The sequence below is a fragment of the Botrytis porri genome (genome assembly GCF_014898465.1).
Source record: "Botrytis porri strain MUCL 3234 chromosome Unknown BPOR_007, whole genome shotgun sequence".
Taxonomy (NCBI): domain Eukaryota; kingdom Fungi; phylum Ascomycota; class Leotiomycetes; order Helotiales; family Sclerotiniaceae; genus Botrytis; species Botrytis porri.
Genome location: NW_024066081.1, coordinates 1,437,003 through 1,463,066, shown reverse-complemented (window position 1 = coordinate 1,463,066; position 26,064 = coordinate 1,437,003). Strand labels below are relative to the sequence as shown.

Genomic DNA, 26,064 nt, shown 5'->3' with positions numbered 1-26,064 from the left:
AATCGGGAATGCAGTCGCAGTTCTGTGTCGATGCGATTTGCAACAATCAAACCGATATTCCTGAACGTAATAAGCAAATGATGATAATGATCGGATCGGAGCAAACTTGAGGCCCCCTGAACAAGCCCTAACATCGAACTGTTCGCAATCTGTTCCAACCCTCTGCATTGAAGATGCAAAGAAACAGTGATTCCAAAGTATTTGGACTCGGGGTTCATGTCGTCGGATGCATGGTGGCTGAGGGTCCTTCCTCTCTGGAAATAGTTTCGAATCTGCAAAAGGCCGATCAATGGGACTCTAGATTTTTGCACAGTTTCTCAAAAGAGCTCGGTAAAGCCCATCGCGAGAACGATGAACTGATGCACTATGTCTAGAGTCAAACAATCCCGAACTAGAACCAATTGCTTTCAGTCACATGAGTAGTGTCTTTTGGGAACACCCGTGTAGGGATTACAGAGCTCCAGATTATATTTACGGGTACAAGATCAAATAACTGCAAGCCAAATCGTGTTACATTGCAAGATAACTCAACAACGGCTCCTAGCTCAAATCTATTTCTGGTCAAGAACTACTACCACAGAGAAACACTCTGGAAAATGGGAATTGCGACAAGCTTGGCCCGACCGCGAGACCTGGTTTATTGGATCAGCGTGATCTCGAGAACTCTTCTACTGCATGAAATTGAAAACTCGGGACACAGCAAAGTTTGACAAGTACTCGACACGGCGTTGTTCACACCGCATCTTGATTCGGACGACACAACGCGCCATGCGACCGATTGGACTTCGTTCGACGAGGAGACAATGGAATTAGAGATGGACCCAGCGACAGTTTATGTTCTCTTGTCCTAGATAGTAAGCAAACAGAGAGCATCGTCAATGGAAGTGTCCCAACGAAGGTTTCCTGATGAGCTGTGTCGATCAGGATGTTTTTCGAAAATCGAAGAATGTAAATGTAGAAACTCCTGGAATACAGTCATTACAAACCCTCCAAGAATAATACAATAATGCTAGCAGAACCTCAGGTTCTGAGGACTCAAGAGCAATCGCTTCCTTCGTGGAAGTGAGAGCATAGAGAGAAGCGCAAGAGCGAGGGTTATATGCTCGTTGTAAAAAACATACCATAAAAAAGCCATGCGACATCCCATATACCTGTTTGTATACCAAGGTACCTACCTACATGATGCATAAACCTCATCCTACAAAAGAAACACCCTAGAATCCCTGCCAACAACAGACAGACCAAACAAATCAACCTCAACCAATCAAGTTTCCCCCACCAAAAATACATCAAAATATATCAGATTCACTATCACTTTTAGGTCCGAGGACAACAATAAAGGATTGAAAGCTTCACTTCCGCAGGAAAAAGAAAAGAAGATTGAATAACAATAGATAAAATAAAGTAAAAGAATTTCGGTTTTCAAAACTGAGAATCGCAATCGATCTTTCTTCCCTTCTCGTCTACTTATCTCTCGTCTCAAAAATTTCTATCCTGATATTTTCTTTACAACTTCAACAGCTGAAGGAGCAACAGCTTTGACTCGTCGCATCGCATACAAACGCGTGTGCGCAAAAGCTTTATTCAAGATGTGTAAGTGACTTTGAATTTATCCCAGTATCTTCCTTTGAAATGACCTTTGCTTGTGCTGCGATTCACACATTTGCGCCTTCCCCTCTTCCTACTCATCTCCTTCTGCAGACTCCACTTGCATCTCATACCAATTGATTATGATAAAACAAGAATCAAACTAACAATTCAAACCAAACTGCACAGCGTACCCAATGGTTGTTCTTCCTAGCAGCAGCGGGTACCGTCCCAACAAAGGCGTCAAACGCGAACATGATCCCGATCAGATTCACGATGTCAGCTCCAAAAGTCCAAATGCAAATGGCACTTCAGACAATCACACACACCAGCACAAGAAAAAGAAGAGTCACCATCCTCAAGATCAAACAGAACAAAGCGGAGGCGAGAAGAAGAAAAAGAAGTCTAAGCGCATATCTTCTCAATCCCAGAAACAAGAAGACGCATTAATGAGTGGGGGCTTGGGAGATATGAGTGCGGAGTTGGGAGAGCCGATATTATCACCTGCTCGCGATTCTCAAGATTCGACACCCAAAATGCCGAAAGTCATGAAAGTAAAGCATGCGAAAGTGAACGAAGATCGAGGCGGGGTCAAAAAGAAGAAGAAGAAGAACAAGACGAAGAAGAATAAGACCGTACATTTTGAAGAGCCCAATAGTAACTATCGCCCACCGCACGTTGTTGATGAGGAAGAAGAGGCAGAAACTGAGAGATCCGAGATGAATGGTGATTCGGCCCAGCGCGAAACATCTACCGTACCCGTTCGATCTCACAGTCCAATCGTACCACCACCATCCAGTCCAATTCTTCCTCCCACCCGACCAAAGAGATCCTCGAGCCATGGTCCTCCACCTCCAATTCTCCCACAGGCTTCTCCGAGTCGGATGGATCCACTGTATGTTCCTCCCACAGTCTCGACTCCGATCCTGCCTCCAGTTTCACCTTTCAAGAAGAGGCGTATCTCCACTGGTGATTCCTTTTCTCAAACACCTCCTACCTTCTTAACAGAAGCTCCAAGTCCACAGGCTACTCCATCAACACCTGCCAGACCAACATCCGCCAAATCAGCCCCACCTAAATCTAAGGATGACGAATGGGAGTTTAGCACTGGAAAGATTCGAGCAATCATTGGTGATCCAATGGAAAAGGATGCCCAAAGAGAGGAGAGTAAGTCAAATTAACCAACTCCCCATTTGGATATCTCCATTAGTGCTAATGACTGTCTGCCCACTTAGACGTTGCATTTTCATCCAACTACATCCAATCCCCTATGCGACAAGATCAAGGTATCAATGTAGGAGGCGTTAACTTCAACATTTGGCACATTAAAAACCGTGAAACCTTCATCTTCAAGAGCAAAAGCACTGGACTGCAAGTCTGTTCCGTAGCTCAAGGTACCATATGGGTATTCCTCGGTCTCGATAAATTTCGTATATCGAAAGGTGGGATGTGGCGTATTAGGGAAGGAGAGATCTGCTCTGCAAGGAACCAGGATGGCCACGAGTGTGTCTTGCACATCACCTCAATTCCAAGTGCTTCTATATTGGCAAACCGGTGAAGAAAGTTGAAAGGAATTATCTGGAAGTTCTTGCGAATTTGAATTACACTTTGATGCACTTGCATTTGCAGCATATGAAACGGGATTTATGATTATAAGAAGGCCTAGAAGTCTTTTGCGAATGCAGCAGGAAACCAATGGATTTTATTGCACTTACAAAATATGGAAGGGGACCTTATTTGTTCAAACAGGGTTGAAGCTCCACAATAGGCAATTGTATACACACCATGTTTTTCACAAGTACTCCTTCACAAGAATCCTGCAAGGCAGAAAAAGCTCCCCCGAATCTTTCTTGACTTGACCCATCCAGAGAATCATCTGCGAGCTAAATATTATCGTGAAAAAAAGAGCGCTCCCGTATTGACCCCTACAACCCCGAATGTCTCACCAACTACGGACCCGTATTCTCGTGGCGTTCACTAGATTAACTGACAGCTGAAAGATTCCCCACCAAAAGCCCCCAAAACTTCCCAATCAAATTAATTCCCATCCCGCAAAATGATCCTTTCGGGCTTAATCATTGAGAAGCTGGAGGAACCTTAACTTTATTCAGACGTTAGGCTTGAAATGATGCTTATTTTAAGTATGGTAGAAAATTGGCTGCATAAAATGAGCCTCAACGCCCATCAATATCATGAGCTGATTTGATCAATTTTCTCTCGTGCTGTACAATAGGCAGTAGGATAGTAGGGGTCATGTGCCGTTAAGAATTTATTTGAACGGTTTTCCCCTCTGAACACAATGCGTAAATTGTAGATCTTGAATGCCAGTCGCCCAAGTCGATCGTGGTGATTAAGTTTTGGTAGCACAAAATGATTTCTTCGTTGTTTCTGGTGGGCTCGAGTCTCTTGCCAGCAATTTTGGCGAAGGCGCTTCCCTGGACACCAGCAGTTCAAACGTCTATTGCTAACAACCGAGCACCGGTGCAAGGAGGGTGGAGTCCCAGTCCAACAGCAGCTCCGAACAATGCGCTGAAGGTGTTGGATCTATTGAAACGTCAAACAACTGCGAATAACACTTGCGGATACTACAATGGCATTCAATGTTAGTACTTCAACAGTCAAATTCGCATGCAAATAGACAGAAATATACTAATAACATGAAGCGGAACCTTATACTTGTTCTGGAGCAGGCTACTGTGCCCATAATTCATATTCTGCTGTTGGATGCTGTACCGGAGATATCAATTCTTGCGATATATTCACCGCTTGCATTGACTACTCCTCGTCCTCGGCACTCTGTGCTCTAGCAGACGGGTTAACGGGGTGCTGCAATGATTCGAATTTCCCTTATTGTGCAACTTTTCTCTGGAATAACCCTCAAAGAAGCATGTATCGCTGCGTAACGTCTCAGGCATTTTATCTCATGTCCGACTACCCAGTAACTGGCACTACTTCAATGACTGCCGCATCTTCTGTCACTCTGTCTCGAAGTGTCGCCTCAGTAGCGAGCAGTATCCAAAGTGGAGATGATGCTCAGGTTGTAAGCAGCACTTCTCGAAGCTCAGTGACCTCAGCAAGTGCACGTAGTTCAGTAACCTCCGCAGGTTCACGTAGCTCAGCATCTTCATCGTCACTAGCAACTCCATTTGCAACTACAACGACCCAAAATAAATCTGGAGCTCCACTAGGAGCTATTATCGGTGGAGCTGTGGGCGGCGTTGCAGTAATTGCGCTATTAATTTTTGCCATCGTTTTCTTCGTCAGAAGGAAGAAATCAAAGCCTTCAACACCACAGCCTCCACCCCAAGTCTCAACAACCCTCCCTAATAACCCATATCAAGGGCCACCGCCAAATTCACCTCCGCCATTCTATGAGAATCGTACCAGTATTGCAAAACCGGCTTATCCTGTACAACAAACAACTGAATTGGCAAATACTGCGTATATTCCTCCTGCTATACCCGAGTATTATCAGCCACCGAAGGATGATGCCCCTGTATCACCCAGCAGCAATACACAGAGATTTTCAAATAGTCAAATATATAGCGATCCAGGCCATCAGTACTCCGAGCTGGATGCAACTGCTCCGAGTCCGTTGAATGGGAATAGAGTGGAGTTAGGTAGTGAGCCGGGGAAACCAAGTCATGGAACAGAAATCAGTCCTACAAGATGATTAGAATGTTCGAATTATACTGATGGTTTCGATCAAGATTCTTCGAGAAGATTTTGGCCATTTATCAGATTCTTGAGATGTTCATGAAGAGCATTTCGTTTGGCGTGAGAGATGGAAATGGCGTACATTATAAGACATTCCGGTTTGCTCATTAAGCTTTGTGAAAGATATCTAATATAGTGTACATACATAAATTAATGTTCGACTTCAGCTTTTTGGTAGTTTATTAGGTATACTTTGGTGGTTCGTCATAATGATGTGGTTTATATGTGAAAACTTGCCTGAAACGGGGCTCCGATCGTAGTATATAAGAATCGATTCAATCCCTCTTATGATACGGACGACGAAAACATATTGATTTGAAGTTGTAATAACTGGAAGGCGTTGAATCGGCATCTTATAGAGTATCTTCCATCATATTGAACAATTTTCAAACTTGGATGTCGGAGAATTGGAGTGTTAGATAACTTTCTGAGAGCACGGACCACCAACCAGAAGTACGATAGTGAAGAAAGCTTCGTAAAAAACTAAGGCAAATGACACTCATACATTATACCCTTTGATATACAGACAGCATAGGACAGATTTGATTGCCATCAAGTGAACTAGGTCGTGATCCTGTATTAATCTAATGCGAAGTATCGTCTATCAAAGATAAATTTCGCAGCGGGATCGCAGATATGCTTGCCCCCACTATCGTGGATCATTGATGCGATGCTGCATTTTCGGTTGTCCCCCTTCATCAGGTTTGCATAATATCAGGTACAGTATTCGCTCACTGTTGGAGATGAGCAATTTGGGAAGCTACGAATACTCAATATCGCTGTGAGCTACTTCTGGTCGTCACTTCCTTATTGAACCACTAGGTATCTATTTCCTCCATCTGCCCGAAATTCTAGAAATTTCTTCCTTTTCTCAAAAATCTCGTTCTGTCAAGATTCAATCTTTAGAAAACAATACTTAAGTGTTACTCCTATCATTACCAGTTCTATCAAGTATTAGTTCTATCAATTATCAGCCTATCAAGTATCAGTCCTATCGGGAAACAGTCCTATCAATTTACTTGCAAATCATCCATACACACATCTTACAAAAATGCCTGAAATACTACGAGTTGGAATCATAGGGCTTGGGGAGATTGCACAGGTAACACCATCCAGGAACATCTGCAGCAAACACAACTAACTCTCTCGAATACAGGTCTCACATATCACAGTCCTGAATAACCTATCCGACTATTTCACTATCACATACCTCTGTGACCCCTCTGAAGCTGCTCTAGAGCATTGTTCCAGAAAAGTTGCTGGGAACACCCCTAAAACAACCACAGATGCGGCACTGCTTTACTCATCTCCCGATGTCGATGTGGTTCTAATAACAAGCGCACACGGTTTCCATGCATCCCAGGCCATACTTGCTCTGCATAATGATAAATACACCCTAGTAGAAAAGCCATTGTGCTTATGTTTCCGAGATATTGAGCAGCTTGAAGAAGCCGAGAAGGGATCGGCAGGCAAGATCTTTGTTGGGTACCAAAGACGCTACGCCCAGGCATTCGTCGATGCCGTAAAGGAAGTAGGCGGCCTCGGCAAGATCCAGTATGCTCGTGTCCGAGATATCATCGGACACAACAGAAATTTCGTTGATCAATCGGCGACATTTCCTAAGAAGTTCTCAGACTACAAGAAGGCAGATTCCGAAGCTATGTCAGCGGTTCTGAATGAACAGATTATCCACGCGCTTGGTACAGAGTATGGGATGGACGTAACTCCTGCGGCTAAGGAGTTTTTCGGATTCTTTTCAATGTAACATCCCCACAAAGCTCCAGCTTATGTGAGACACTTACTGATTTTCTAGTCTCGCTACTCATGATTTGAGTGCAATGAGAGAATTACTTGGTGGCATGCCTCAAAAAGTGCTAGGATCATCTCTAAGTCTACCATTTTGGACGGTCTTGTTCCAATTTGACGGCTTTGCTGTGACATATGAGTCGGGCGTTCAGGGCGTCCCAACATTCGACGCTCATCTAGAAGTATATTCAGAAGACAAGATCGTTCGGGTCAATTATGACAGTGGATATATAAAAGGACTTCCTGTCACGATGACAATCAGGGAAAGAATTGGTGAATCGGGATATCAGGAAAGAACTGTGAGAAAAACATATGAGGACCCGTACACTTTGGAATTCTTAGATTTCCATGATTGTGTTATCAACGGAAAGACCCCTAAGACAAGTGTACAAGACGCGAAGAAAGATTTGGATCTTTTCAAGATGATCCTTCAATCCTCAAATTCCCTGTGATAGTATACATACCTAGGTAGAACAATAAAACTCGATGTTTCCAAGAATTCAAAGCACATTAAGGTTTTCATCATCTACTCCCGAGCTCATGGGGTCATCTTTATCTTGCAAACAACGCCTTTGAAAATTTCAATGGTATGATTCTTACCGAATGATGTTGGGTATAGTTGCCTGTCAAATACTGTTCTACATCTCATCTTCACTAAAAATGCTTCTGGCCGAGTTTTCAATACCGCTGCTTGTGGGATTCGCATTTCGAGTCCGATTTACCCTAAAATTCTCCGGTTAATAACTATAATATATTAGTTATTATAACTAGTACATATTAATGGTAGGCCTTCAAGCTTCCCCTTTAAGCTGCATGCTAACCCTATTTAAAACCTTTAATCTTCAGAGAGAACAAATCCTCTTAGATAATTTATCTCTTTAAATAGTTCTCATAAAACTTATATAATCGATATTCCCGCTACATGTATAACGCTACTACATGTATTACAACGACCTGTGTAGGGCTTAGGACGGCACGTGGGTTTGAGGCTTCGGGCCTACCCCGGGCCGACACTAATATGTATACAAGTATAAAATGTAGAATCTTTATAATGTAGTTTATTAGTGGGTCAGTTATATTAATGGATCGGCCACTTTTACCTTGAATTATTATTCTATATTCAATATGTGTTTTCTTTATAATTAATTATGAAAATTCATTTTAAAGAAGTATATATAATCTTAGCTATTTAAGCTATTAAATCAAATAAAAAATTATTAATTCGAAAAGTAATTCAATTCTATTATATATCTTGAATTATATTGAATAATAGAATTCGAGGTAAATCTAATATAGCTGAGAATTGATTAAAAAGTTATAATTTAATTGAATTAAAAGAGGAGGTATTTATTCAATATATTTTTGATATGAATTTGAAAGGTTTTCTATTTAAACTTAAGAATGTAGAAGATATAATGAATTATATTCTCAAATCGAAGAATGTAAAACATATTAAGAAGTTTTAGGTATATCAATTCGTAAAGTGTTGAATCAAATTAAAGATATATTTTAGTTATGTTTATAACTTTCAAAAAGTTTTCTATAAAAATTTTAAACTTATTAAAAAGTGGTTTCAATTAATTATAAATATATGAACGAAATACAGCATTTTGAATGGAGATTTTTATAATTTCAATGAAATAGGCTTTATAATAAGAATTATATGTATAATAATAATTGTTATTAATACTGAGAAATGTAGTAAAAGTAAATCTATATAACCAGGCAATTGAGAATGGGCTATAGCAATAATATGTGGAAATGAAGAGAGCGAAATTATTCCCTTATTTCTAATGATTTAGAGATAGATTTATCTTTCTAATTGATATATCGAAATCGATCTTTCTATGGAATAAGCTATTAAACTTATATCTAATAAGTGAACAAACAATAAGACGGGTTTAGAATAGTTGAAATACTTCAACAAGTACATTAAGAATTAAAGAAAGGATAAATATCGAATATTGATGCTGAATAAGCATGAAAGTTATAAATCAATAGCTTTTTAAGTATACTATAAAGAAAATAATATTATATATTTATATTTATTATTGTATTTAAGTTATTTAACTTAATCACTTAATATTAGCTATTTTAGTAATCTAAAACGTTCATATAATAATCAAATTAATAAATTTATTAAGATATATATTAATTATATTTCAAAGATTGAATTCTTTATAGCTTTTAAAACTGTATATAAAGAATTAATCACTTCTTAAAATATGAAATCAGGATTTTGAAGAACAAATTTAATCTTATTCAATCCTAAAGCTGTATTCTCAAAATTAAATATTCGAATTCACATACCTACCCTTCCCTCTTTCAATCTAAATCAATAAATCTCTTAAACCCCTTATAATCTAATTAAAATTCTTTTTCAATTAATATTAATTAAATCTTGAATAACTTATTATTAAATAAATTTCTTTATATTTATATTTGAGATTATACTAATTCTAATTAAAAATACAAAAAGATTAGCTTATAAAAACACACTTTTAAATATAAAGAATTATATATTTCGAATAGTAAATAAAGCATTAAGTAAATATCAATATACAAAAAAAACCTAATTATATTAAAAAGAAGTACTTATTAAATAAAAAACTTTTGATATATTATTTTAATAAAAGGTTGATATTTAAATTCAATATAATAAACATTAAAAAGAAAGAAATTCTAATAAAAAAGTATCTTTTAATTAATATTATAATAAATACAAAAAGATAAATCATAATACAAGAACCTATTAAAATAATATAATATATTTTAGATTATTAGATTCTTAATAGTTTTAATCAATTGATTTAGTTGTTATTAAATAATATAGCTTTAAAGTGACAATTCGAGGTAAAAGTGGCCGATCCACTGATATAGTCGACCTACTAATAAACTACGTTAGTTTAGAAAGATTAATGAAAAGTCTTTATACTATAATATACTAGTTGATTCATTACTACTATTCGCTCTTATAGTATGTACGCTTTTATTTCCATATAATATATTACTTTAGGTTGAATTAGATAAAAAAAATGATTATTATAATTTAAAATCTAAAAATAAAATAATTTGAATAAGCTAGTTTAACATTTTACATTCGAAAGTTTAAAATTAATAATAATAATAATAATAATAATAATACTGATATTCAAAATATTAATTTTTGTTAAACTATTATTTAGATATTAATAAATTTAGGAATATAAATAAGAAAATGAATAATACTAGAAACAGAACTTTTTCATATATTGATATCAAAAATGTTAAAATTGATATTTTCCTTTTTAAAAGTAGTACTTTTGTCATTTTTGTCCTGAATACTTTTCAAAAAAATGATGCTTTTATTCTAAAATTCAACTTCTTAATAAATATTATTTTGATTTTAATATATATTATATCAACAAAATATCTTATAAAACTAAAGTAATATTCTTGTTTTTTATGCTATTTAGATATTTTTCATCAAAGTAAATGAAATTATTATAAACAAATTCTTGTAACTTAATATTTGTAATTTTATTATTCTTATATTTAATAATTTTATATTGAATAAAAGTTTCAATATACTTTTTATAGTTATTGTAAAGCTTTAATTTATTATATATATTCCTGGCTTTTAATAAGTCCTTTAAAAATATAAATATTAAAGATTTATGAATAAATCTAATTAAAATTAAAGATCTTTCTTCAAATTCATCTTTTGAATTGTTTTTTATAAATACTTCGTTGTGATTAGTTAAAATTTATAATTTATATATGTTAAGAATCTTCAATCTTTCTAATAACTTAAAACTCTTTTCTTTTTTTAAGATATTATATTTCTTTAATATGATTAATGAAATATTAGATAAAATAAGATAAATTAATAAGAATAAAAAGGTAAAAAAGATAAGAGGGGGTTTTTGAATAATTAATTAAGTAATTTGTGATATTATTAATTAATATTAATTTAAGAAGAATATAAAAGATATAATAATACTTATTATATTCGTAAATCCTAAATATCTATATTATATTCTGTCTAAAAAGCTAGCTAAATATAGGAAGTTATAGGCCTTATATAAACTATTAAGCAGACTTGATAAGGTGTACACATAATGTATATGAGTAAAAAGAGTTTATATGTCTGTCTATTCTCTTCGTACGAAGGGGGAATTACTAAGTCGGGTACCCTACTTTCAGGCCACCCCGCTTTTGGGTCACTTTTTACATCAAAAATGGAATTTTTAATTTTCTTATTTATAGATAGAATTTATTGAAAATTTATTTATATATAATTCAGATCGTTTTGAATATAATTTGAAATTTTTAGATTTTTAGAATTTTTCTGTATTGAGATCTAGAGCTTTAAAATATTGATTTTTTAATTTGTATGAGAATTATATATAAATTTAAAACTTTTATAAAAACTTTAATAATTTTTTAATAAAAATTATTAAAAATAAACTAAAAAGTTTTATTATAAGTTTATAAAATATTTATTTTGAAGGATTTAAAAAAAGAATTTCTTATAAATAGATATTTAAAAGAATACTATTAAAATTATAGGAATTATTTATATTATTTTAAACTCATTATATATTATATTTCTATATCTATTAATTTTTTTGAATTTTTTTTTGAATTTCTATATAAATTTAAATTCAAAACTTTCAAAAAGATATATAGTTTTCTTTTAATAATTATTATTAAAAAGTTATTAAAGATTTTATAAAAATTTTAAATTTATATGTAATTTTTATATAAATTAAAAAATCGATATTTTAAAGCTCTAAATCTCAATACAGAAAATTCCTAAAATTTTCAAATTTTCAAATAAGTTTAAAATGGCTTAGATTATATATATTCAGATTTTTATCAAATTAGATTATATATTAATAGAAATATTAATAAACTAAAAAAGCGATTTTTGGTGTAAAAGGGTGGCTCAAAACAGGGGTGGCTTGAAAGTAGGGTGGTTGATTTAGTGGGTAGTCAAGATGGGAGGCTTGAAGGCCTACGATTACTATTCACTAGATTTGATTGCTTTAATTCTCCAGCAGTTTGTCCCTGTTTCAGCACCTCATCGCTTGTCAACGTTCTTCCCTGAAACACGCCTTCAAACAGGTGTCTTTAGGTTTTTCATGATGGAATCCAGTTTCGCTATCTGGAGTACTTTTGGTAAGAACGGTTTTATACTTGGGACAGGAACTTCATTTGCCCGTAATGAATCTTCTATATAGACTATCGACCGAATCACATAGCCACAAATGATTTAATAGAAACGACAAAGGTTGCTCATGTTTCGTCATAGGGTAGATATTCGCCACGATTGGGCTCCATAGTTGGGTACAATATGATCGTTGAATACTCCAAGATACATGGCAGCCCTGGTTCATCTTGAACGGCAAGCCGCAAACCTTATAAGATTGCTATTCTTCTAATTCTTGGCAAGCACACCAGGCACCTAAGTAAGTGTGCTTTAGTTGGTCCGGAAAAGCTGCGAAGTTTGTTTGTATTATTCTAGGTCTCTATTCCATCACGTACAAGATTGAGGAATAACATTTCCGGATATGTCAACGAAGTATTCGTATAATGTCTACTCGAGGAGATCATCAACGGAAAATGCTCCCCTGCCCTATAAACCCCCGCATTAATGTGGAGAATTATTGGAATGGTTCGGGTGACCCCATGATCGTCTGCCGTGAAACTCTTATTTCTTCGCTTAGCAGTAATCCTTCGTTCCATACACCGTTCATTCTGAGTTTTCAAGCAAATACGCACGGCTTTTGATCTAGATGGAGCCAAAAAAGCGAGTTTGTGGTAGACAGAATAAAGTTTCATTTTTCATACGTGCATCGTGGACAATAGTCATCGATTACAGACGAGGAAAGTTAGTCGCACGGACGCAATTCCAACACCAAGCTTGTGTGAGGACTTTTCTTAAGAAGTTCGGAGGGGGAAGGTGTTCGGAATGGAAAGGCAACTTGGGCTCGTTTGCATTATGAAAAGGGTTCCTCTCCCCATATTTTGTGTCATATCGATAATGTTGACATTCTACCCTGGCTCGTCGAATGCAAGTTGATTTTGCTGGTAATGTCTTCAGTAAGTAGAGCTTTCTCTTTTCTTGTAATCTCTCTGTGAAGGCTAGTGCCCCCCTGGCGGCGTCACTCATTTGCCTGTGTGGTCTGGGTTTATCCTGTACTTTCCAAGTTCTTAATCCAACTTGAATAGTAACTGTCAGGATTAACCAGAAAAGGCGTGTTCTATAGCCTCGTTATATAACGGAATACTAACGGGAAATCAGGGTGATGAACTAAATGATACAAGAGTACATTTACTACTTGTTGGAACAATAGTTCCAACAGCTCTGGGTACGCTCTTTGTGGCTGGACGTCTCTATACTCGGGGTATCATCACTAGAAACTGGGGATGGGATGATTTTTGCATTGTTATAGCATGGGTACGATAATCTCTTACATTACAAAGTTCTTCGCTGTTTATCATCTCTAACAACCAGACTAGATTCTCACCGTATCTATTGCAGTCACCAATTCACTCTTCTGTAGCTATGGTGGTGGCCGTCACGTTGAGCTCCAGACTCAGTCAGACCTAAAACCCTTCTTCATCCTCGCTTTCGTATCTCGAATCCTCTACCAAGTATCACTTATGATGGTAAGAGTTGCCATCTGTCTGGTCTATTCACGAATCTTTCAAGATCGACTGAGTAGAATCATCGTATATAGTCTACTAGCTTTCCAAATTGTATCGACGATTCCTCTTACGTTGATTGTAGTTTTTCAATGCGATCCAATTGTTTCACAGTGGGACTTCAGCGTGGAACAAGTTCGTTGTATTGATCCCTTGCCGGGAATCATTACTTTCACCACTTGTAGTGTTTTCAGTGATGTGGCGCTTATTCTTTTTGTCCTACCGAGAGTTTGTATGTATTATGTTCCTTGTCCTCATGCATTCTTCAATCGAGAAGAACAAGAATTAACAATGCCCAAAAGTACCACTCAAAATCAACAAACGTCAAAAAGCAACACTAGTCGCAATCGTCTGTTTTGGTATCCTTGTCATCATCGCCTCGATCGTTCGCTTCATTCGCTCTAAACCTATTTTCACACAGAGAGATTACACGTGGGACCTGTGGGAAATCACAACATGGTCGAGTATTGAACTCAATACTGCATTATTCTGTGTTAGTGCTCCGTGTTTGAGACCCCTGGCCAGGAAAATGGTGCCCGATATCACGTGGTTGAAGAGCGCGGTGACTGCGAGTAGGAGTCAGACGACGACAGCTGGAGGGAGAAGAAAGAGCTTGGCTGTGGGTTCGCAGGGGAATAATGGGAAAGGGAAAATAGGAGAAGAATTGCCGCAAAATGATTTTAGAATGGCGTCGAGATTCACGGTGGGTGGATCGCGGAGCTCTCTTAATAATAATCGGCCTGGAGGGAGGAAGGAACGGAGTAAGGGGAGAGGAAGAGAGGAGTGGGAAATGAGTGTACTTGGTTCGCGAAAGGGGTCGAGTGCTATAGGGGATGAGGAGGATTGGATTGGTCTTGTTGATGAGGGGACAGATGAAGAGGAGAGGATTAGGAATAGGGTGCGGGCTTTGAGCGTTCCGGTTGTGGGAGTTAGGACGGAGACCAGTACGAAAGAGCCCTAATTTTTCTGAGGTGCTTTTTTGAGGTGGTTTTAATGGCGCAATTTCCAATGACCGAATGGACGGCTGGATGCCAGGGACTTCCTGAAACTCGAAGCAGGGCGTTTATTATGTATACCAACTATACCACTTTTTTGGAAACGGAAAGGACTGAAAGGGAAAGCAGAGGGGGCGGTTAAAAAGTCCGAAGAGAAGATATTCCAGCCATAAATCTGTATACTTAATTACCAAAGAATAGAGGCTCACAATTGATCATTGTGGCACTTATACCTATGACTTGTCGTCTTACACTGCGTGAATCCTTATCGATGCACGTGAAATGCGAGACTGTTCTCCATCAAACAATTCCCTACAATACACAAAGTTGATTACAGAAATGTGAAGCTTACCCAAGAAAATAGATTTCGTCAATATCTCAATGGTCGATAATTCAAATATCTATCCCAGACAAATGGTTTCATTACCCAAACGCCGTCGCTTAATGCATACATTATTGACCTAGGTACCTTGTCCCCATCCGTTTCCTTCGTTTCTTGATGATATACAATTGATACGAAGAGATTACCTTCTGCCTCCTCTACCCGCTGGAGGGCCTCCCATACCGGGCATTCCAGGCATTCCAGGCATACCGCCGCCACCCATCATTTTCTAAAGACAAGTTAGCAAAATATCAATATTGTGGATGAACTAGAGGATATACCATCAGACTAGACATGTCAGGCATACCGCCGGGCATGCCTCCAGCACCACCACCACCGAGCATTTTCTAAAACGATTGTTAGCAGTGACTCGATATCGAAACATCTAACAGAACGTACCATCATGCTACTCAAATCTGGCATTCCACCGCCTCCACCGCCTCCCATTGAAGCGAGTCTCTTTTGCATAGCGGCCATTTGTTGTTGTTTGTTTGCACCTCCCATTGCGCCTTGTGCTTTTTGCATATTCTTCATACTTCCACCCATTGTCTTTGCCATACCAGCCATCATCTTATGTTGAGTCAATAAGTCCTCTATTTCCCTTACACTTGTACCACTACCGCGAGCTATCCTCGTCATTCTAGTGGGTTGTTCGAGGAATATCTTCCCGTCTGAATCGAGTTCTTTGGCAGTCATAGAATCACAAATGTAAATCATACGTTTGAGCTTCATGGCACCATCCTCATCGTCCATTCCTTGCATCATATTTCCCATACCTGGAATCATACCAGCCATTTTCGAGAGAGGTCCCATCTTCATTATATTAGATAATTGATCGCGAAGATCACGAACTGTAAAAATACCCTCCACGATGTGCTTCATGGTGTCTTTTTGATCTAACTTCAAAGACTGAACATGCTCCATAAGTCCTTGCATGTCTCCCATACCTAGTAGTTTTGAAACGAATTGTGTGGGTGCGAACTTTTCTAAATCAAGCATGTGTTCTCCAGTTCCGATAAATATGATAGGTGTATTTGTTGCTGCAACTGCAGAGATTGCGCCACCTCCACTTGCGTGCCCATCGGTTTTCGTGATAATAATGGCTCCGAAGTCCGCAGTTTCCTTGAAGGCTTTACTTTGCGCCTCAGCTTGCTGTCCTATACTGGCATCCATTACCATCACAGTTTGGTCGGGCTTCACAGCTGTTTGAATATCCACCATTTCTTGGAACAGAGCATCTTCTTGTCGATGTCTTCCACTGGTGTCCACAATAATAATCTCGAATTTTTCCTTCTTGAATTTATCCACACCCTCCTTCGCCACAACTGCTGGATCCGTTTGCGTGAGAGAACCGTAATACGGGATCTTAGCCTTTGTAGCGTTTTGCTTCAACTGATCAAAAGCACCTGCACGGAAGGTATCCGCGCAAACCAAACAAGCCTTGAACCCCCTTGATTGATACCATCTTGCCAATTTTGTACATGTCGTAGTCTTTCCAGCGCCCTGCAATCCAACAAACATAATAATGTTCGCTTTGCCTTTCTTTGGTTTAAAGGGTTCGGCATGAGGATCGACAAGTTTGACTAATTCATCATATACAGCCTTTTGAATGACTTTCTTCTTGTTGACAGCCGGGGCAAGTTCTTTAAAGTTCACGGAGGCTTTGATGGATTTTCGTAGATTTCCCACTAACTTTACATTTACATCGGCTTCGAGCAATGCGGAACAAATATCCTTGATCATGCCATCGAATGCCTAATTGATATTAGTAGGAGGAACGTTGAGAGATCTTGACAATCGTCCTCGACACTGACCTTTTCATCCAAATTGCTAGATCTTGTGAGATCTGTAACTGCAGCATTTATGCGCCGACCTAAATCTTGAAGAACCATGACTATGATAGTTTATGCGACAGCTTTATTGACAGACTTCAATGTGTGGCCCCAGATGAGATGGATGCATTTAATGATTTAATGTGGCTCGAAGGTGTGGGACAAATAAAAGCGCGGGGAATTTAGTGCACCGAAGGGTTTATCCGTTATCCGAAAAATCCAAAAAATTTCCTGGTTATGATAACATTTATCAACCATTGTTCACAGAAAAAGAATTCTCAATTCAATCATAACAACAACAACAATGGCAGGAAATGTTTCGAAGAAGCGTAAGGTGGAGGATGGAATGAAAGGAAAAACCGGTAGACCCGCCAAGAAATTCAAGAAACAAACATACTACGAATCCTCATCCGACGAAGAAGAATCCACAACAACTCAAGATTTTCAAGCAGTCAATTTACAAGATTCAGACGAAGAGGAGGAAGGACCCAATGATGCAATCACAGGCACTTTATCAGACGAGGATGATGAGCCGGATCTCAATGCCGCAGATAACGAGTTGGAAGAAGAAGTCACCGATGCCTCAAATTCCGATTCAGAAAATTCAGATGACGATTCGGACACAAATTCAAACCCAAATTTAATTAAGGCACGAAAGCGCAATGATCCAGAGGCATTTGCTACATCTATGTCTAAGATTTTGGGGTCCAAGTTATCAGCGAGTAAAAGAAATGATCCGGTTTTGTCGAGAAGTCAGACGGCAATAGAAGCTAGCAAGGAAATGACGGATTTGGCTTTGGAAAAGAAGGCAAAGCATAAGATGAGGGAGGAGAAAAAGGCTGCCATGGAAAAGGGAAGAGTCAAGGATGTTTTAGGTGCTAGTACAGCATTTGATGCGAGCAATGGTTATGGGAATGGAGAAAGTGTACCAAGTGTACAGGCAACGATGGAACTGGAAAAGCGGTTGAGAAAAACTGCTCAAAGAGGTGTTGTCAAGCTTTTTAATGCTGTTAGAGCAGCCCAAGTTAAAGGCGAGGAGGCAGCTAAGGAAGCGAGACAAAAAGGAGTTGTAGGACAGGGAAGGAGAGAGGAGAAAATAAACGAGATGAGTAAGAAAGGATTTTTGGATTTGATTGCAGGTGGAGGTGGATTAAGGAAAGGGGAGATCGAAGAGGCTTGAAAAAGGATGGAATATGTTCTAATTACATTTGGCATGGCATGGCGTTAGAGGTGGGATTTTACCCCTCATGAGGGTTTCGTTAAAGCAAAGTACCTAAGTATCCACCAACTCCTCGTCCATCATTGATATGGAGTATATGTACAAAGGACAGATACCCTTTTTAATATGTCCAACCTACAACCCAAATGCAATGCTTCCCTACACCATTATCTAGGGTTGATGTCTCGAATCATTAGTGCCCGTACATGTGATGAAGTTGTGTCGCGCATCCGCATCAACTCTTATTACTGAAATCGCTAGCCTGGAGATTGCGTGTCATAGAAGGAAGCCTTACGCGCAACCCATCCAACTCTTTTGACATCACGATTTGACAACCCAATCTTGATGTTTCCCTTAGACCGAACGCCAAATCTAACATATCGTTCTCATCATCATCTGGCTCATTCATCTTATCGTAGAATGCTTCATCTTCGACTATGACATGGCATGTTGAACACGAGCAAGATCCTCCACAAGCGCCTATAATGATTATCAATCTATGGTCCAAGGATAATTGTCTGTTTAACTAACCTTCCATTTCCAAGTCATTGGCCTGTGCTATATCCAAAAGATTGTCTCCTGCCGATACCTCGAAAGTATGTTCATCTCCCTCCTTATCGAAGAAGGTAACATGTAACCTGCAAGTCAATTAGCATTGGTATAACAATAAATGTTGACGTGAAAACACGTACCCTTCCCCAGGCTTTGGGGGCGTTACATGCCCGTGTAAAGCTTTTGATGTAGCAGAGAATTCTCGACGTGCAGCTGTAGATCTCCTGTTCTGTCTAATCTCACACATCTGCTTCGTGCTAGGTCGCGACCCCGATATCGAGAAGGGACATAACAGAGCGGGCGCTGCGGGGGGTCTGCAGGAAAATCGAATGGGACTATCGGCCACTGTCGCAAACTCTCTTCGTAGAGATTGAGTCGTGGTTCTGCGAATGCCTACAAAGGCTCGGCTTGTGCTACGAACTGCAGACATCTCGTCTTTATCGTGATTGTTATGAAGGATGGGTGGGGTTGAGAAACTGAGGAAGATCCGGAGTTGAGGGTGGATATGATATGTAAGTGAGATGGATGGAGACTTAGTCTGCCCGAAGTAAGTATTTGATTTTCCAGATACTTGTTAAAACTTTTTGACACTTTCAGGAATTGAAACAGTCAAGAATGTTCTTTCGAAACAATTGTTTTTTTTTTGTTTGAAATTATTGCAAGCTTTCCACAACTCTTTGAATCTTTAAACCAAAAGTTGGTGGCATTACATTTTGTACTCATATAAAAATATTCGTAAATCCGCGCATAACCAATCGGTGTATTGCGATTACTCCGAAATTTTGTGCGGTACAGGGCGGTCGAACAAGCTGTGAGCAAGGCCTGTTCACGGATAAGGCATATCAGTCACCAATTACTCCAGTTCAGCCCAGTTTTGGGGCCAATGTAATCCTTGTTGATGAACTCTCCAATTGAACATCGTAGGGGAAAAAAAGCTTCAATACCTTTGCAAGGTAGTTCTTCCACCTTGCACTGACGAACCGACGTGGAAAACAAAGAGACGACGACAACAACCACATAAGAGAATTTGTGTAGATTCTCTTTCCCCTCGTTTTTTTTCTTGAATGCAACATATCCCAAAATGTCGACCTCAAGAGAAGGTCCAAATCCGTTAAGACCATATTATGTTCCACCTTCTATCGGAATACCTCAAGATGTACCTATAACGACTTCGGGAACCCATGGGATAGGATTGAAAAATGGAAGTGCAGCTTCTTATGCATCTTCAGCTCGAGACATATTCTCAGATATTGACTACAGTGACTATCTATCGGATACCTCACCATCTACCATCGAATCACTTCAGAAGTTCGTTAATGAGACTTTTACCAACTATGCGGGGATATTGTGTGGACAGCCCTTCGAGGTTGCAAAAACAATTTTGCAGGTCAAGAGTCAGGATGTTGAGGAAGGGACAACACCAGCAGCTGCAGTGGAGAAATTAAAACGACGACCATCAGAGCACAATGAGGTATGATTTTCTGAATGAGGGGTCGAGATGCGGAGCTGATCGGAATCTAGAACTACCCCTCCGACGACTCTGATGCGGACGAGACAGCTTACTTTACATCGGCGGCACCCCATACAAAATCATCATCCCCGTCGAGGCGTCGGTATAGCAGTGAAGGATCTGGGTGGGAGGATAAATCTGTTCCTAAAATAACACCACCAAAGCCAAAGCCTGCACATCAATTAAACCTTAGGAGATCAGATTCTATAATGGAGGTTATAGCACAGGAATGGTCAAAGGAGGGAGCTTGGGGTGTATGGAAGGGATCCAATGCAACATTCATCTACGGATTCTTACTGAAGACGATGGAAAGTTGGTCAAGCAGCATGATTTCCGCAGCACTGAACATCCCGGACCCAGGTTTAGCAACACTAGCAGCGCAAGTTGATGTTACTGCGTCTCCTAGCCCATGGACATCATTAAGTGTAGCAATAGCAGCAGCTGCTACTGCGGGTCTCATTCTTGCCCCTCTTGATCTTGTGAGGACGAAGTAAGTCACTTGTAACTATCTACAAAACCTAATACTAATTCAGATAGGTTGATTCTCACCCCAACTTCAGATCCTAAAAGATCGCTCACCCACAACCTCAACACCCTCCCCTCATATATATGTCCTCCATTACTTCTCATTCCTACCATTCTTCACTCCATAATTAAGCCCACCATATCACACTGCACCCCGCTACTTCTTCGAACTCGCCTCTCCATCGATCCTATTCTCACCCCCACAAGCTATACAACATTCACATTCCTTGCTCAAACACTGGAAATCTTCATTCGTCTACCAATTGAAACAGTTTTACGTCGTGGACAAGCTGCAGTACTCGCCTCCACCCAATATAACGAATCTCAAGACCTTAAAACAATTGTCGATGTTGGCCCATACAATGGAGTGGTAGGTACAATGTGGTCTATTGCACGAGAAGAAGGAGAATCGTCTAGTCCCGAGCCTATCGCTAGTGTAGGCGCGGTGACACCATTGAGAAAAGTTAGGAAAGTTCAAAAGAAGGGACAAGGAATTGAAGGACTCTGGAGAGGATGGAGAGTCGGTGTATGGGGATTGGTTGGAATGTATGGAAGTAAGGCTATGAGTGGTGTTGGAAGTACCGAAGGAGAATTTTAAGGAAGTCACTATACCTACTTGTTGTCTATGAAAATTATGTTTAAAGCCACTTCGAATTTTTGTGGACATGATGGGATGGGATGGCGTTGATTTGTTGCCATTTGTTCGGCTTCGGAACGATGGAATAGCTCTACTTACATATATAGGGCGCAAAGGCAACTGGCGTTAGGATAACGAAGATATGTGAAATGACCAAAATGTACTCACCTCTACTTATTTTTTCTATTTTCTATTTCTGCTGTGCGATGTGTTTTGTACTTTTGCTGGTCTACATTTATATATCGCCTTTTGCTAATTGGTCTATTCGAATTTCGCCAATTTAGAATGGTAGTTCTTCATACACAATCTCACTGACATCTTCTTTTTCAGTGCCGTCTGCATCTAGCACAAATGTAGTTTCCCCTGTTTCGCTGGAAGGCGGGGAAGGCAAGCAGAGTAATTATGGAGAGGAGGCAAAATATCCAAAGATATTTTTCAGAGCGGCAACAGGAGCTGCAGACCGAAGTGGAGGGTTGCAGTGATGCTGGTATACGGTATGGACTGGGAGGCGGGAAGAGGGAAGAGGAGGAAGGAGAGATGTTGGTCTGTGTGGGATAATCAGAATACGTGGAATATGTAAGAGGAACCCTTGGAAGAGTAAAAGTATAAGGCCAAGGACATTCTGATACTGATGATGATTCTTCAGCAATAGCACCTCGCTGTAATAGAATCCGGTAATCAAGTTCACGACAAGCACAACTTCTTCCAGCATATTTCAAGCTAGCAATATAATGAAACCCTTTTGATGATTATTTTCCTGCATCAACAGACATCATAGCCAAAACTAATCCATTTCATCTCACCTTATTCAACAGTCTTCCCTAATCCCCACTTCGAACTCCCACTGATTTCTTGTTTATCAGATGAAACACCTGCAATCGTCAATCCCAATTCTGCTACCAACATTCCAGTGACTACTAGTATCAGAATCTCCTTCCAACTCACATCTGCTGCTGCGCGATCGTTTTTAAAATAGTGAAAATATGATAGTGGAGAATTTCGAAATGCTTCTTCGATGGGTGAAGACTTTTTGACCTGCTCTTGCTTGTTTGCCTCGAGTGGTTTTCGGATCATCTTAGCTGAAGAACTTTTGTACTTGTATTTGTATTCCTCGTTTATATTGAGTGGCTCTGGAACTTTCTTGACTGAAGGATTTTTGTATCTGTATTTGTATTCTTCATTTGCATCGAGTTGATTTTCTAGCCTCTCGGCTGCTTTGAGCGGACTCTCGGGTTCGTTTTGGAAAGGTAGATGACCACCGGTCAAACGCTGGATGTGTTTCCCGCCCCCACCAGGACCTTCTCCCCATCTTGCACTCGTGACTGCAGATTTAACACGCGCTGGATCTTTGACAGTCGTGGTCACAGATTCCCGAGGTGCTCTCTGAAATGGCTTCCACCAACCCTCTACATCTTCATACCCTTTTGATTTTCCAGAATCAGAAGGTTTAGTAGGCTCTTTCTGACTCGCAGCCTTAATCACAGGATCCTGAGATTCCTTATGAGTCAGGTTCCACCAATCTTCCATATCCTCATACCCTTTTAATTTTGCCTCATCTGCGTTCCACACTTTTACTTCATCCCAATCAATCAGCTGAGACGTTTCAGCGTATTCTCTCCGTCGTGCACTTCTCTCTCTTTCCGCCCTCTGGTACTCATCTTCACTCGTATTCCGGTCTCCTACCCGCCCCACTCTCCTCGGTGGTTTCCCCGTCAATCTCCATGCCGACAATTCTTCTTTCTTTTTGAGAATCACTGCTGCTATTTCTTTGTGCCGTTGCATCATGACATCTGATTCTGCATTTTTGCGCTTTCGATATTCGAAATAAGGGTCGGGTTGTGCTAATCTCTTCTTTATTCTATCAGTGAATTCAGTGCGCGAAAGATTTTCGGCTTCGAGTGCATCGAGCCAATGGACTCCTTCTCCCTCTGAAGGGTCAGTGGGAGATTCGTTGAGCTTTCCCCATCCTTGATCTGAACCGTTTCTCAACTTCTTATTCGGTGAATCCTGTCCCAGGCTTTCAGAGCTAGGCAGCTTTTGCGAAATTCTTGATCCGTATTTCTTTTCGTAGTCGCGTCGTTTGTCTTCCCATACTTTTCTTTTCAGAGCAATACGGTCGTGTCTTGAAGATGAGGTTGGGAAGTTTGGGGATTTGCTAAGATGTTCTCTGCGTTCATTAGGCGGGGTTCCTCGCCTGAGAGGGTCTTTCCGGGATTGGGTAGTCATTTTGTACTTCTCGAAGAGTGATGAGTAGAAATTGCCGCAGAAAGTTATTGAGAATCGGGGCTCCAGATTTGGATATTTGGCGATGCGGTTTGATGGGACAAAGGAAAATCATTTCTTTTGAGATGATTACAATTGGAAGTTGAGTGACGCATGCAGAATACAATCAAAGGAATAGCATGAAGCTTCTCAATAGTAAGACAAGGGTTGCTATGATTGTGGATTGATAGGTTCATTGTATTGTTCACAGAAAATGTCTTTTAGGAAGCTGTGTTCGAAAAGTTAATTGGGTATAAGCGTTCATTGACCCTGCTTTCATTCTACCTATAGTGTCGTTTACATTTTAGGATTCTCTACAGATTGAAGGATCTTTGTGATTGAACTCCGAAGTAGATTTGAGCCCCTGTGTATCCAACACCACCTCTTTCTTTTCGTGATCAATTATGTCTCGACTAGTCGAACAAAGCAGCAGATGTTGTCAAAAGACAATGAGCATTGTTCTTAGAAGACAAAGAATTATCGCAGGAGGTACTTGATTTCATATGCTTTATCCGTGAGTTATTATTCAACAATTCTCCAAACTTTTGAGAACAATTATGATATTCAGTGTATAAAGCTAAGAAGCTTGTAGTGGTGAAGGTTCCCTCGTCAGCCTTTCGATATCTTGTGAGTTTGTAACTTTAGTCCAACTAATATTTCGCAAACCTCAAAAGACTTCGTAGAGTTATTTCCAATCCTACTCAGACTTCCCAATTCATTGTCCGAACACTAGCTACAAACATGGCCTTAGGAGACCAATTCGTTGACATCGACTTGCACTCAGCTGGGGCTACAATAGAGCAGGCAAGAAGACAGCACATCGTGAAGTATTCCGTGCAGGGTAAGAAACCTAAGAGAAGTTGCTAACTCATCGTCATTTGCATCTTGATTATTGTCATTGCGCTTCTTGGGGGGTTCATTGGGTTCTTATTGATCCGCCTAGGTATCATCGGAATGCCATGCTCAACTCAGGTCAAGTCTCCCCAAGCTTCCTCTCCAGTTCATCTTAAGACCTTCACTCGTCCCTTTTACAACACCACGACAACGACTACGCAATCGACCACGAAGACAGATCCTAAGACTCAAGCCACAGCCACAGGTGCGCCAAGTGGCATTGATCCTGTGGCAGTCGCAACTTGCCTCGGTGTATTGGAAAATGCTTGCGCAACGAACCGTTCACAGACGACCTTCGGTCAATGTGATTCATTGTTTGTGTTCTTCTATTGTGAATTGACTGACATGATGGCGTTTCGCGGTGCAATGAAGCTCGATGATGATGGAACGAGTTTAGTCTGCCCGCCAATGAAGAAGTTTTGTTCAAGAGCTATCCCATTGAACCGAATTCCTCTTGCAGATGTTAGTCCTTGAACCTTGAGTTCCGAGATGAACGGCAGAGGAAGAGCAGCGTGTAAGATCATGTCAACGATAATGAATATTTTTTCCTAATGAACTTGTGCTTGACTTGTAAATGTGAGAAGAGAAATGAGAGTGAAGACGAGAATAAATATGTACACATTTGGTTGAATGAACATGGAACAAAGCTAAAACGCGCAGAGGGTTGTGGAAGGCCTATAGCTATAGGTTGATAAAGCTTTGCAGTTTGATTTCGAGGAAACTGGCCCTGGAAAAAGTTGTGGTAGTTATTGTGTCCGTCTCTTGTATGAACCATACTCAGGCCATGTAATCACCACACGTCGTATTGTCTGTGCGGCAAACAGAGCTCAAGAGGAATTCTTAACATGGCTTTAGAAGCCATCTATGGTACTCATCCATGTAGAATGGATAGCTAGAGAGTGGTGGATATCAACCACAGAATTTTCGGCACTTTTAGGTTAGGGGGAGCCAAGATAGCCTGTTAGTGTTCCAAGCGTCCGGGCCTAAATAATTAGCGAGTCATACTAAAAATTTAGCATCTTAACATTGAAACGACAATCCTCAAGAAGACACACATATACAATTGTTTGCAATACTTTAGCGCCATGATTATCATCCTTGGTGTGTAGCACTGCCACTTACACAATATATACGTTCCCACAACGTTTATGTCTTTCTTTTTAAGATCGAGATGAGCATTATTGTGTTCCTTGCTGACTTCAGGAATATTCCAGGTTCACAGATGTTCTGGATGCTTTGTGCAACGATGGCGAATGAGGTACACCGAGTAGGAATTCCAACGAGGTATCATTCTCGATCCTTGGCTGACATTGTCAAACCTTGCGCATACCATTGGCTACTGGGCAGATATATTGCTTAAATGGACCTTGCCCTCCAATTTTCAGGGATCTAAAATTCCAGATTATACTCATATTTCTTACTGGAAATTGACAAGTCATAGTTCATCATTTGG

At 39.6% G+C, this 26,064-nt stretch overlaps 10 protein-coding genes across 10 annotated transcripts; 7 read left to right on the top strand and 3 right to left on the bottom strand.

The window, feature by feature from the left end:
- Positions 1-1,784: 1,784 nt before the first annotated feature.
- Positions 1,785-3,145, top strand: EAF01_005764 (uncharacterized protein; the record flags this gene model as incomplete). Its single annotated transcript, XM_038914018.1, has 2 exons — positions 1,785-2,754; positions 2,823-3,145. 2 exons carry the CDS (start codon positions 1,785-1,787, stop codon positions 3,143-3,145), a joined length of 1,293 nt encoding a protein of 430 aa, XP_038770467.1.
- An 812-nt stretch (positions 3,146-3,957) lies between these two features.
- Positions 3,958-5,689, top strand: EAF01_005763 (uncharacterized protein; the record flags this gene model as incomplete). Its single annotated transcript, XM_038914017.1, has 2 exons — positions 3,958-4,189; positions 4,251-5,689. The coding sequence occupies 2 exons, from the start codon at positions 3,958-3,960 to the stop codon at positions 5,258-5,260; spliced, it is 1,242 nt and encodes a 413-aa protein (XP_038770466.1). The 3' UTR covers positions 5,261-5,689.
- A 666-nt stretch (positions 5,690-6,355) lies between these two features.
- Positions 6,356-7,562, top strand: EAF01_005762 (uncharacterized protein; the record flags this gene model as incomplete). The annotated part of the gene is made up of 3 exons (XM_038914016.1): positions 6,356-6,406; positions 6,461-7,065; positions 7,118-7,562. 3 exons carry the CDS (start codon positions 6,356-6,358, stop codon positions 7,560-7,562), a joined length of 1,101 nt encoding a protein of 366 aa, XP_038770465.1.
- A 5,313-nt stretch (positions 7,563-12,875) lies between these two features.
- Positions 12,876-15,010, top strand: EAF01_005761 (uncharacterized protein). The gene is made up of 4 exons (XM_038914015.1): positions 12,876-13,197; positions 13,400-13,555; positions 13,618-14,035; positions 14,106-15,010. Exons 1-4 carry the CDS (start codon positions 13,189-13,191, stop codon positions 14,762-14,764), a joined length of 1,242 nt encoding a protein of 413 aa, XP_038770464.1. The 5' UTR covers positions 12,876-13,188; the 3' UTR covers positions 14,765-15,010.
- Positions 15,011-15,322: 312 nt separating this feature from the next.
- EAF01_005760 (uncharacterized protein) lies at positions 15,323-17,072 on the bottom strand (the record flags this gene model as incomplete). The annotated part of the gene is made up of 4 exons (XM_038914014.1): positions 15,323-15,409; positions 15,462-15,527; positions 15,580-16,935; positions 16,995-17,072. 4 exons carry the CDS (start codon positions 17,070-17,072, stop codon positions 15,323-15,325), a joined length of 1,587 nt encoding a protein of 528 aa, XP_038770463.1.
- A 244-nt stretch (positions 17,073-17,316) lies between these two features.
- On the top strand, positions 17,317-18,192 carry EAF01_005759 (uncharacterized protein; the record flags this gene model as incomplete). The annotated part of the gene is made up of 1 exon (XM_038914013.1): positions 17,317-18,192. One exon carries the CDS (start codon positions 17,317-17,319, stop codon positions 18,190-18,192), a length of 876 nt encoding a protein of 291 aa, XP_038770462.1.
- Positions 18,193-18,466: 274 nt separating this feature from the next.
- Positions 18,467-19,213, bottom strand: EAF01_005758 (uncharacterized protein; the record flags this gene model as incomplete). The annotated part of the gene is made up of 3 exons (XM_038914012.1): positions 18,467-18,711; positions 18,763-18,869; positions 18,924-19,213. 3 exons carry the CDS (start codon positions 19,211-19,213, stop codon positions 18,467-18,469), a joined length of 642 nt encoding a protein of 213 aa, XP_038770461.1.
- A 651-nt stretch (positions 19,214-19,864) lies between these two features.
- EAF01_005757 (uncharacterized protein) lies at positions 19,865-21,416 on the top strand (the record flags this gene model as incomplete). The annotated part of the gene is made up of 3 exons (XM_038914011.1): positions 19,865-20,254; positions 20,305-20,783; positions 20,831-21,416. The coding sequence occupies 3 exons, from the start codon at positions 19,865-19,867 to the stop codon at positions 21,414-21,416; spliced, it is 1,455 nt and encodes a 484-aa protein (XP_038770460.1).
- Positions 21,417-22,259: 843 nt separating this feature from the next.
- Positions 22,260-23,681, bottom strand: EAF01_005756 (uncharacterized protein; the record flags this gene model as incomplete). Its single annotated transcript, XM_038914010.1, has 1 exon — positions 22,260-23,681. One exon carries the CDS (start codon positions 23,679-23,681, stop codon positions 22,260-22,262), a length of 1,422 nt encoding a protein of 473 aa, XP_038770459.1.
- Positions 23,682-24,458: 777 nt separating this feature from the next.
- EAF01_005755 (uncharacterized protein) lies at positions 24,459-25,085 on the top strand (the record flags this gene model as incomplete). The annotated part of the gene is made up of 2 exons (XM_038914009.1): positions 24,459-24,558; positions 24,661-25,085. The coding sequence occupies 2 exons, from the start codon at positions 24,459-24,461 to the stop codon at positions 25,083-25,085; spliced, it is 525 nt and encodes a 174-aa protein (XP_038770458.1).
- Between the last annotated feature and the right edge of the window lie 979 nt (positions 25,086-26,064).